The sequence below is a fragment of the Mus caroli genome, chromosome 18 (genome assembly GCF_900094665.2).
Source record: "Mus caroli chromosome 18, CAROLI_EIJ_v1.1, whole genome shotgun sequence".
NCBI classification, from domain to species: domain Eukaryota; kingdom Metazoa; phylum Chordata; class Mammalia; order Rodentia; family Muridae; genus Mus; species Mus caroli.
Genome location: NC_034587.1, coordinates 7,360,581 through 7,373,026, shown reverse-complemented (window position 1 = coordinate 7,373,026; position 12,446 = coordinate 7,360,581). Strand labels below are relative to the sequence as shown.

The 12,446-nt window shown below is 38.9% G+C and overlaps 1 protein-coding gene across 3 annotated transcripts in view; it reads right to left on the bottom strand.

Annotated features, from left to right (window-relative positions):
- The window catches only part of Mib1 (mindbomb E3 ubiquitin protein ligase 1), a 97,962-nt gene that overhangs the window by 12,419 nt on the left and 73,097 nt on the right, over positions 1-12,446 (bottom strand). For all 3 annotated transcript variants that reach the window (XM_021150154.2, XM_021150153.2, XM_021150155.2), the window contains exons 13-19: positions 11,733-11,865; positions 10,172-10,258; positions 8,897-9,058; positions 7,186-7,367; positions 5,485-5,677; positions 3,611-3,689; positions 961-1,074 (exon numbers count right to left, since the gene is read on the bottom strand). In XM_021150154.2, coding sequence (XP_021005813.1) covers positions 961-1,074; positions 3,611-3,689; positions 5,485-5,677; positions 7,186-7,367; positions 8,897-9,058; positions 10,172-10,258; positions 11,733-11,865 — 950 coding nt within the window. The remainder of the gene's footprint in view (positions 1-960; positions 1,075-3,610; positions 3,690-5,484; positions 5,678-7,185; positions 7,368-8,896; positions 9,059-10,171; positions 10,259-11,732; positions 11,866-12,446) is intronic.

Sequence of the window (12,446 nt, the reverse complement as noted above, 5' to 3'; positions counted from 1 at the left end):
AGTTGCCATGGTAATAGTGTCTCTTCACAGCAAAATAACACTATCTAATCTAAGACACTGACCCAAAAGAAAAAAATATTTTATACAGTTGTATGACTGGAAAAGTAGGAGGCAGGGTTTGGGGATAAAAGCCAACAGGTGACTGCTTGCTAAGCATGAACCATGACTTGATTCTGCCAGCACCATGAAATAAAAGGAAAAATGGCAAGGTAATTATCTTTATCTCTCTACTTGTCTGTGTTACAATTCAGCTTACTTTGTCCCTAATAATTACTATCCAATGAAACACATGCAAATTAGATGATCCTGAAAGCCTGCTATGTAAAGGGACCAAGTTAATATATTTGTAAACTGTAAAAAAAATTAAATTGGAAGTCAGCACCCCATTTCCAGATACACTAAATTGGTCTGGTACACAGCTCATTGGTATAGTATATGCTTAATTAATCTGACTCCCAGAAATAGGTACACAAACACAGCCACTAAATTTCATCTTTAAAACAAAAAGCAAATATTCTTTAAACAAGAATATAATGTTCTTCATATTGCAAATCTTCAGAAGTATAATATTAGGCTGGCAAGGTTGGCTCAGTGGTAAAAATGCTTGGTGCATGCCCCATAAACCTCGATTCCCAGAATGCACGTAAAGGCTGAGAGAGAACCAGTTCCACAGAGCTGTCCTCTGATGTCTACTTACTGAAGCATGGACACACCCATATACACACATTACACAGGCATACACACATTTCCAAAATCTATAAGCAGGCCACAAACTAAATGAAAGTCCAATTTTACATTTCTTATAACTAACAAAAGCACCGGGAAAAAAAAAAAAAAAAAACCCATCTCCTCCGTCAATCTACGTCACGTATCTTAGGCTGACCAAGTCCAAGCATAGTGTAACGGAGAGCTATATCCCACAAGAAAGCAAAGCAAGGACCCTCGACAGAGGACACTCACAGATCTCGTCAGAGGGGTCTTCTGAGTTCTTGCCACCGCAGCACGTGATGAAAGGCACCCTCCGCTCAACCACTGCCCGACACTGCACACACTTTTTCATCAGGCTGGCACAGTCTGAAAAGGAGAACACTTCTTTAGCTACAACAAAAAAATCATCGCCTTTCTCTGCTGTATTTCTATAATTTAACTACATACTAAAACAAACATTAAAGAAACATGCCAGGTCCTAGCTATAAGTTATAAGTAAAATTCAACCTTAATATCATGTTATTAACCTATGGGTGAGAACCATCCACTGGAACAAGAAGCCTATTAGGAAAACATTTCCTAATGTAACTCAATAGTGACTTTTTTCCTAAGTAAATATTTCCAAATGGTAAAGTTTAGCTGGGGATGGTGGCACACAGTTATAATCCTGTCTCAAAAAATCCATAAAAAACAATAAACAAGCAAAAAAGTCTTAAGGCTTAGAAAATGGAGAGGACCACTGTTGACACATTTCAGTGACTAGCAGACCTATGACTGCACACCCAGACGTACACATCTGAAAGGAGGAAGCCACAGTGGACACTGCACACGCGGTAAGCACGCGCACTTGCGGTTTCCCATCAGGCTGAAGGTCTGGGACTCTTGATGTGGCCGTGCCCACACATCCACTCAGCCCTTCACTCATTCGGGGTTTCCCTCTGCCTCCCTGAAATATGATGGTCAAATGTTAATTTCCTAAAAACATTTTCTTTACTCCATGGTTTCTTCTTCCCATCCCTTGGGCTCCCCTCTGTCACCTGATTGGTGCACTGCTTCAGAGTGCCTAGGAGAAGGTTTCCACAAGACCACCTTGCCCATGATAAACTCTCAGAAACTATATTTTAGTAGCCGTTCTCATGATTATTGCAGCTGAAGAGACTTAGGGGTGGTTAAGAACACTGGCTGCTCTTCCTGAAAATCCAGACTCAGTTCCTGCATGGCAACTAACAACCATTTGCAAGCCCAATGTCGTTTGGACCCTGATGACAGCTTTTACACCTGCCTTGATAAATAGAAACAATTATTTGAGTTAGCCTGTCAACAGTATAAATCCTTCACCTATTATTTAGCTGTCTATCAGAATGAAAAAAACAAAAACAAAACACCAGTAGTCTGGGGACCTATAAGTCAGCTCAGTGGGTAAACTATCTGTGCCAAGCTTGACCATCTGAGTTTGAGCCCAAGAACCTACAGGGTAGAAGAGAGAACAGTTCCCTCAAGTGTCCTAAGACTCCTATACATACCACGTTAGTTAAAGACCCATAGGTATATACACAACCTACAGACATATACACAAATAAATAAATGTAAAATAAAGTTTAACCCAACATTTCTTTTCTTTTTTTTTTTTTCGGGGGGGGGGGGTTTGAGACAGGGTTTCTCTGTGTAGCGCTGGCTGTCCTGACACTCACTTTGTAGACCAGGCTGGCCTCGAACTCAGAAATCCGCCTGCCTCTGCCTCCCGAGTGCTGGGATTAAAGGCNCACTCACTTTGTAGACCAGGCTGGCCTCGAACTCAGAAATCCGCCTGCCTCTGCCTCCCGAGTGCTGGGATTAAAGGCGTGCGCCACCACGCCCGGCTTAACCCAACATTTAATAGGCATCTTATACCAATGAGACTCAATTATCATGTAATTTGCATGTTATTCTAGTTCAATAACATTAAAAAACAATAATTCTTGACTAACCTATTTTATAAAATGAAATATCATTTAAAGAAAGTATTCAACTTTTTGAGATCTTTTAAAGTAAAACAAAACAAACAAAAAACCAGCAAAGGAAAGAGAATTTCAAACCTTGTAAGACATAAAAGATATAAAAAGCGAAGACTCTCAAGATAAATGTCTTCCTTAACCTGTGGGCTGTGACCCCTCTGAGGTTGAACAACCCTTTCACAGGGGCAGCATAGCAGATATTCTGCATATCATCTATTTACATTGAGAGTCTTAACAACAGTAAACCACAGGTATGAAGAAGATCATCATAACATGAGGAGCTGTATTTCAGGGTCACAGCGTTAGCAAGCTTGAGAACCACTGATTTAAAGCAGACTTCTTAACTTTCTCCTAATCTAACAGTTAACATAACAAAATTACAGCCCCAAACAACAGAGCTGTGAGAGCCCAAGGAATCAAGCAGGTGCACAGGGAAGGGGCTGTTCAGGTACTCTGGCACATACCAACCACTGCTACTGCAAAAAGGATAGGCTACATGTTGGAATAGCTTTAGAAGTTAAGTTTCGTGTGTGTGTGTGTGTGTGTGTGTGTGTGTGTGTGAGAGAGAGAGAGAGAGAGAGAGAGAGAGAGAGAGAGCGCAAGCTCCTTTTGTGGTAATACAAAAATAAAAATTCAAAAATAAATAAATAAGTACGCACAAACACACACACAACACACACACCCAAAAAAGCCAAAACAAATTTTAAAAGAGCCCAGTCTGATAGAACATAGAATTTCAGTAATCAAATTATTCAGTATACTCTGTCACTCAAAAGTACCAAAAAGGTACTAAATGCTTGTCCAGCTTTTCTGTAGGTTATCCAATAAACAAACACAAACATCAAAGATGTAGGCGTTTACTTTTGTCTCTATGACAACACTGGAGAGGTTCCCAATAGGCTACTTACTCTCACAAGCACACATGTGCCCACAAGGTTGAAAGAGAACAGCTGCTTTCTTGTCGGAGCACACCACACATTCTTCAATCTACATCGAGAAAAGGCAGAGTGAACAAGTGCAGAGAAATCATGCCACCCCAGCAGCTTATGCCACCATGTTCTTCCCCATTACAGAAGCCCTGTTCTCTAGCTCTCCTGCCTGCTCGTCTTCACATCACTAGGTAGCTAGTTTAACGGGCTATTTCTGCATTCCACTCATACCTGACACAAAGTGCAGAATAGAAAGATTCCATTTCATCTGAGGTCAGAGACAAGGAGCTAAACGTTAGTTTCCTTTTTTTGTGTTTTTGTTTTTCAAAAGCTCTAAGGAAATTTTAATAAACGAGTATTAAAACAAATGACTGTGAGAAGACTAACAATAACAAAATCCTACCCAGAGAGAGGGTGCTTCTGTTGCTTCCGCCAGGGAGTTCTTCATGAAAGCCCCCCTTTTAGGATCTGACCAATTCCCATGCTTCCTAAAGCCCAGAGTAATGAGGTCACTCCTCACCTGTCTGTCCTGTCACTAAGTCCGTAAGTCTTCCACACCCAACTTTTAATGTCAATTTGACCACGTCTACCATGTGTATGGTTTTGTGTCCTGTGTTCCCTGCCTGTGGCTCCTTTTCCCTCTAGCTCACACCACTGCCTACACTCACACTTGTTTTCCAAACAGCCTGCCTTTCCTCAGCACAGCCACACTTAACTACCTTTTATTTATAGAATTGTTATCCAGAAATGACCACCTCTCCCTATAACACCATCCAACCACTAACACACTGTTCTTGCCTGCTTTCATGGATGTGTGCTCTCCTAGCCTATGGCTCAGTACTGTACCTGGAGTTTGCATACCTGGCATACTTCTTTAGTACAGTAAAACCTGGCTGGTCTCTGATATTCTTAAAAACTTAAACTTAAAAACTACCACCAAAACTAATAAATTACCTAATATTATTTGTAAGAGTTTAAAATAACAAAGCAACTTGATCTAGTAATCACTTACCTATCCTTTCTACTATTTAAAAGAGAAGTCTTTCTAACCACAAATACTCCCCGTCTGGATTATCTTTTTGGGTTACACTCCCTTTCCTGCAACAACTGAATCAAAGCATTCTGTGACTCTGAGCAGACGATGCCCTCCCTCCCAGCATGGAGTAATGTTATTTAACAAAGTAATCACTTCCGACTTTGTTAGCACTTTAAAAAACACTTTAATTTCCTAATTCATCAAAAAGTTTGAATTAATTTGTAATGTATTTATACTGCCCTAATTACCGAAGAATCCAAATGATTCCTCTAAAAACACCCTCTGCACTAAATACTAGTTTTAGGATTTTTCTTCAATGAAACTGTTGATTCCCCTTTAACCACTTGGGGTCACTATTTCTTTACAGTCAAAACCAGCTAGTAACCCAGCAACTCTGGTGACTGATTAGAAGTGTCTGTTTTTTAAATTTCCCACTGATTTGAAAACTTCATACTACATAACACAAAGCAGAATTCAATGTACCTAAGTTATAAAAGGCTCTGAGAGAAAAACAAGTGACTAATTTTCAAGTAGTATACTTTAAGATATAAAAAGGAAATGTAAACTAAAAAGACTGAGACGTAAAAACCATACATGGTTTTTAAATCCTGGTAATAACATGACAAGGAACACTAGTAAGACTAGAAATCAATTCAGAAACTCTGAAGTAATGTCTTTAAATGTATAAATTATGTATTATGATATTTATCTTATTTGGAAGAACATAGTAAAATGCCTATCACAGAGGGGAGCATTAGGTCTCATAGAATTCCACAATACAACACAACAGCACAGTACTGGCTGGCCAGTCTGTTACCTTTGTCCTGGACTGAACCTGTTCTTTACAAATGAGGCATTTCTTGACACGAGGGGAACACAAAGAACAGGTTGCAATGTGTCCACACGGACCAAAGAGAGTGTCTCTCTTCATGTCTGAGCACACCATGCATTCCTCTAGAGTTTCAGAATCGTTGCTAATCATAGAAGGACTCCGAGAACCCACTTGGCCACTAATAAAACAAAACATTTCAAATCAAGCCCATCCAAACATTCTAAACAAATATGTTAATTTTTTAACACCCAAAGTGTCATTAGCACACATAAAAACAGATTATATTTAAAAAATCAAATATCAACAGCTTTATGTAAAACCTTTTATTTTTTTTAACTTATAATTGCTTATGTTCACATCTCTGTTGCTCAAAAGCATAGACCAAACAGGTGCCTTTTCCTGTTTATAAACCTTTGTACCTTCATATTCTTCTAGTGACAATCAATCTTAAAATCAAGACTCAACGAAAAAGGGTGAACTTATAATAAAGAGCTAAAAACACTAGCAAAAGCTAACTTAATGAGCTGGGTGTTGTGGTGCATGCTTTTAATCCCAGCATTGAAGAGGAAGAGGCAGGTGGGTCTCTGTGAGTTCAAGACCAGCCTGATCTATACACAGTGAGTTTAATGATAGTCAGAGCAACATATTGAGTCTCTGTCTCAAGATAAACACAAAAAAACTAAGTAAGTGAAATTTCATTTAGAACATGTTCTATCTACACAGACACAGCAAAAGAAGCCAGAGGAATAAAACAAAAACCCCAAGTAGCACTATATTATAGTATTAATTAAAAGACACCACTAGGGGCTGGAGAGATGGCTCAGAGGTTAAGAACACTGATTGCTCTTCCAGAAGTCCTAAGTTCAATTCCAAGCAACCACATGGTGGCTCACAACCATCTGTAATGGGATCTGATGCCCTCTTCTGTGTGTCTGAAGACAGCAACAGTATACTCATATATATAAAACAATTAAAAAAAAAAAAAAAAAGGAGTGACATGATCTAAAAAAAAAAAAGAGGTGAGAAAAACAAGCATAAAGGGACAGCTACCAATACAGTTACTGATAAGAGGTATAAAGGTCAAAAGAGATGTGGACTGTGTGTATGCCTACTCAGTTAAAAAAAATGTATACCAAAAGTCTTAATTAAAATTACTGACATTTCACATATGAATGTGTGAGACAATCACCTTTAGGGAAAATGCCCAATCAACCGGGCAATTCCTTTGTTCATTCTTTAACCCTTTATTGCTAGTAACTGTCTTCAAGGTCTTGGTGCAAGGTGCTGTAGTATTACAAAAATTTTCCATGATATTCACTCTGTTCAGAGAGAGTAAACTACCTTTTGAAGGAAAATACTGTAATGTTAGAGCTTTTTTTTTTTTTTTTTTTACTATTAAGGCCTTTCTTAAAAATTCCCAGAGCATACAGGATTCCTAGACGATCAAACTAGTTTAAACAAGTTTAAGCTTACCTATACAGTAGTACACATAATGTGGGGACTGTAACATGAAATGAGACACACTACACAGAGGAAAGGTTTCCAAGGATGGAAGTGGCAACACTTTAACACTTTACAGGTCAAGAACTGTAAAGATCAAGATACCTGCAAGTCCCAGGTCCTCCCTTATGACGCTGCACAGAATCTTAGGAATAAATAGTACATTACATGACAAAAACTACAAACCTGACTTTTTCCTTATGACATTTTGCCAAAGCTTTGCAGAGACTTGGGTCAGGACAGAGATCCAGTGGTGACTGACCCTTCTTGTTTCGAATGCTGAGATCAGCACCATTGGCTGCCAAGAAACACGCAATGGATGCTGCACTCTTCTTCTCAGCCCCCTGGGTACCAAGTCCCATTATTAACTGAAATCAAATGAAAAGAGTCATGATTTTCCCTTACAGAAATCTGCCATATGTATGTGTGTTAGGCATGTAAGAGTTTCAGTTCTAATGCAGACTCATCTCTCCCCAGTCCCCATTTTCCCACATTTGTGAATCGACTCTCCAGCGTAAAAGTGGCTAAACTCAGTTGGGCGCCTGCCTCCTACATGACTGATTAATTACACAGAACCAAAGTCAGGTCAATTAAGGCTGAGGAACTCAAGTAAAGTTTCTAGTTAAGAAGAAATAGCACATTTGTTCCTACTCAGTTTAGCTATGGGGCCACTACCAACTAACTTCTCAATGCTTCTGAATCAAGGCAAAACTTCAAAGAATAAAAAGAACCAGGATCTGATTTTATCATCTGAGCTATGGATCCAAATATATCTGCAATTCTTACAATAATTATCAAGACTCACTGAGGACCCATACAAGCTGGGTACTGTTTTAAAGCACTTTTATGATCTTATACAATAACCCATGGAGAGAAGTATGTTCCTTTGAACTTTAAAATAAGGAAAAAGAAAAAAGAAAGCACAAAGGGGTTAAAAAATGTATATTCAGAGTCTTACAAGACAACAACTCACAAACATTCGGGCCTCAGATTCAATTATACTCTTTAAAATGATAATAAAATTCATTTGAAAGTGAAAAGGCTTAAGATAGTCAATTGTTTAAAATAAATTTGGAGGACTTCCCTTTCCAGATTTCAATATAAACAAATGTTGAATCACAAGGCTCTAAGACACTTGAGTGGGAATCCCACAGCCAAAAAAGAACTTGGACGAAAAGAACAAGATGCTGCTGCAATCCCTGTGTGTCAGAGGAAACCTCCAGATAAATAGCTTACTGATCTTGGATAAAGGAAGCAGGCACTCAAGCAGAAAAGGATGCTACTCAATAATGGTAGAGGGACAGTTGGCCATCTATCAATGACAAATGAACTGCAACCTATAACATACGCTATATAAAACTTCACTGGAACTTAAAAGCAACAGCTGAGCTTCATAAGCATCTATAGAAGGAGCCTGAATGACCATCTTGCCAAAGAATTCTTAGGACATAAGGCATACATAGTAGAAGAAAAAACTAATTACATTTTTTCAACATTAAGACATTCTGCTCTTCTAAGAACATTGTCAAAAATTGGGTATGGTGGCTTACACCATGATCCCAGCCATGCAAAGGTCAAGGCAGAAGGAACAAGAGTTTGAGGATAACTGGGGTAGACTGAGGCCTCATCACAAAACACCACGGTCAAAGGGGAAAGAAACATGAATGTACAGCACAACTCACTCACTGCACCCCATTTGTACTGCTGAATTTTTAAAGAACCAAACAACTTTTGATAAGATGCAGAACAAATGCACTTCATAGGAACCAGCAGTAGTATTAAAGTTTGATAAACCCAAGTCTATCACTGATAAAATGTTTTGTCCAATGCAAATCAGACGCAGAAGAAATATAAAACTTGCTTCTACTAGTAGTGAGAAGACATTATCTTTACTTACTGTGTTTTTTGAAGGTTCCCAGGCAGCATCTACCTTGCCCACATCTTGCATGTCTTGTAGCTGACGTAGTTGAGACAAAGTATGATGTCTCAAAGCTTCATGCAGAGGAGTATCTCCATCCTTATCCTGAATGTCTAGCTTAGCACCTGCACGGACCAAAAGCTGAGAGAAAGATGCTTCATTTGGATAGTGTCCACACCTATAAGAAACTGCAGCCTATCAGCAGTGAGCATTCTGGACCTATTTGAAATTTTAAATAACAATAAATGTAAACACTGTTTGCTAAAACCAAATCACTTGGAAAATTGAGTTACTGATTATTTCATCGTGTGCCTTGCACAATAAATTTTAAGTTCAGTTTAGATCATCTTTACGGTGTTTCAACAATCTTCCTAATCCTTTATACAAATATCAAAGAGCTCTAAACAATAGCATCTACAGAACCTAATCTCTGTACAATCTTAACTTTTCGTCTTGTTTTGTCTCTTTTTTTGTTCTAAAAAGCTATATAAAATATAATTCTAAGACTTATTTTTCAAACTTGTGGTTAATTTTTGCTGTCAACTTGTCTAGATTTGAAGCTACCTAGGAAACACACCTCTGGGTGGGTGTGTCTTTGAGGAAGTTTCTAGAGGTTTAACAGAGGAAGACAGACCCACACTGAATGTGTGTGGCCCTATGTGATGGTGTATCTAGCGTACCAGACTGAATAAAAGGGACAGGGACACACTGTAATCAACTGCCATGACTTCCCCATCCTAACAGACTGCATCCTCTTCATAGTGTGAGACAAACCAACCCTTCCCATCCTTAAGTGGCTTCTGTCACAGCAAAGAGAAAAGCTACTAACAAAGGACCAATTCTAGTTCTGCTGCTCTGGGGCGGAGTACAGAATGAACTTTGCTGTCACACTTCCTGGTGATACTGTGGCAGAGTCACTGCTTCATAAAAATACTTAAAGCAATACTTTTTTCAGGTATTTTGTTTGAAATAACTAAATTAGTACATTAAAAAACATATAGTTCAATTAATCAATTTACAGTAAAGTTCCAAGGCAACGCTTTTACTTTACTATCCACTACACATATTAAGAGGGTAATTATTCAAATTGTTACTTTAAATTTACTCACTAACATTAAGAGAACTATGAGAACAATATGCTGAAAATTTAACTAGGTATCAACTCCTTATCCCACAGACACAATGAAAGGCTCTAAACCTCAGCACAGTTAAAAAGCTATTGTAAGCGCATATTACCAAGAATAAATACTTTACCCTGACAATCTGGGTGTGTTGCCGTTCAACAGCAAGGTGTAGGGCTGTTTGCTGGTTCACATTCTGGATATCCAGGTTTGCATTTCCCTAACAATGAACAGATTTTAAATGGTTACATCTGAACAACAGAGAAGAACATGCAAATTGTTAGCTACTGACAAGGAATACATAGCTCTGTCCACCACTGTTTCTTCCTTGGAAGCTGCCCTGACACAATCCTCATACAGATAGCGAAAACTAGACAGACAGACAGCAAACCTATGTAGAACACTTAATGTAAACATAAGTATCTCCTTTACAGTGACTACCTCAAACCAGCTCAGGGACAAAGTACACTATGGAGTCTAACAGTACTCTCTTTTACTATCCTCTGAGAGCAAGTCTTAAAAGCTGTAAGCACTTCTGAAAAGCAACTGTGTCTCCATATAGGATTTGGAGTAACTTAAATAACCTGAAGTTCACTTCCTTCTCTTGCACAACCAAGCTCTTCCTCACTCAGTGAAAAGAAGTGAGGAGGTGATCTGAGTATTATGAAGTTAGTAAAGATGGAGCAGGAAGTCCTGTGCATGCTCAGGAGAGGAACGAGCAGATGGACTCCAAAAGCAGCTGTTACTAAACAAAAGGGAAAGAGTCTGTGGACAAAAGAACTGATTTTAGAATCAAGGCACTCTGTCTTAAGCTCTGCCACTTACAAGTCATGTAAACTTTTCTAAGCATTTCAATATGTAGTAGCCCTTTTCTTCAGCTCCAAAATAGTGTAAATTATTTCACAGGGCTTATGTAAAGATTAAGAAATACAGCACACACACACACAAAAAATGCTTAGCATAATGTCTGATATAACAAAGCAAAATGAAGAGCAGAGTCAAAGCTTCAAAAGACAGACCTTACACTGCTAGGTTAAACCCATCTAATCACAACTGTGATGGCCAGCTGCACCCATGCATGGACTGCCGGCCAGAGCTGAAACTCCAGCAAGTTATGCCATACTCTGGAAGAGAGACATTTCTGGTTTGCTTTCTATCATGTTTAATTATGTTTCTTTGACTGGTCATGAGTTACCTAATTCTCAGATCATCTGTTATATCTATTTAAATGTACACAGTAGGAAGATTACAAACAAGTATTAGAGAGAGGCTGGCAGGACGCAGCCAAGCCTGATGTCCTGAGTTTGATCTCCAAGTGTCTTATGATGGAAGGACAAAATCATTTCTTGAAGACTGTTCTTTTGACCTCTATACATGGAGCATGGTGTAAATACAAATGAGAGAAGGTTGGTGGAGAGCCAGTGTTAGCCAGGATGACTGGTGTGTACCTGTAGTCCCAGCACTCAGGAAGCTGAGGCAGGATACTGGGTTTTAGCTAAGACTGAACTATACATATCAAGACTGTTTCATGCAAACAAACAAAAACAACCAGTGTTTAAAACAGAGCATACATTGAGTTGATTTTCATCATCATGGGGGTTTTACTACAACCTGTATCTGCAGTTTAATATCTACTTTGTGAAATAAAGAATTAAAAAGTTCTATGTCTATTAAAGCACAACTGCCTCTCCTACCTGATGCACCAACAGCTCAGCCACTTCCACATGATTATTCAGGGCAGCCAGGTGCAAGGCAGTATAACCATCATCTTTCTTCTCATCCACAATCCATGGTCTTGGTAATTTTGAGAGTAAAACACGCATTGCACTGAAAGGCAAAATCACATTGTCACATATTTGCATAATGTGATCTTTGTTTTCTTTTGGAAAGTATTCAAAAGAAACTGTGTCATCAAATGAAGATAGTCTTTAAAAAGAAAAGAAAATCATGTTTGTACACACACAGGCAGAAATTACTGTCATAATTCTCCAATGCTTTTTGCTTTGTGATATTTTAAGAGCCAAACAAATGATCAGCACTTGCAGAATGCAGCAAGCACAGAACCTAAGTGCTCCAGAGGAAAGCTGTGGGTGAGAGGGAAACCTCCCAGGAGGAATGACAGAAAGCAAACAGCATGGCGTGAGGAAGCCTGCATGGTTCACCGTCAATAGTTTCTACCCATACACGAAGTAGCAAAGAACAGCAGGTAACAAGGGCGAGACAGTAGGAACAGTGATCAGACATATACTCGGTAGCTTGTTAGGGTTGCACAATTTAAATCTGATTGCAGGTAGCAAGGGCGAGACAGTAGGAAACAGTGATCAGACATATACTCGGTAGCTTGTTAGGATTGCAGAACTTAAATCTGATTGCAGGTAACAAGGGCGAGACAGTAGGGAACAGTGATC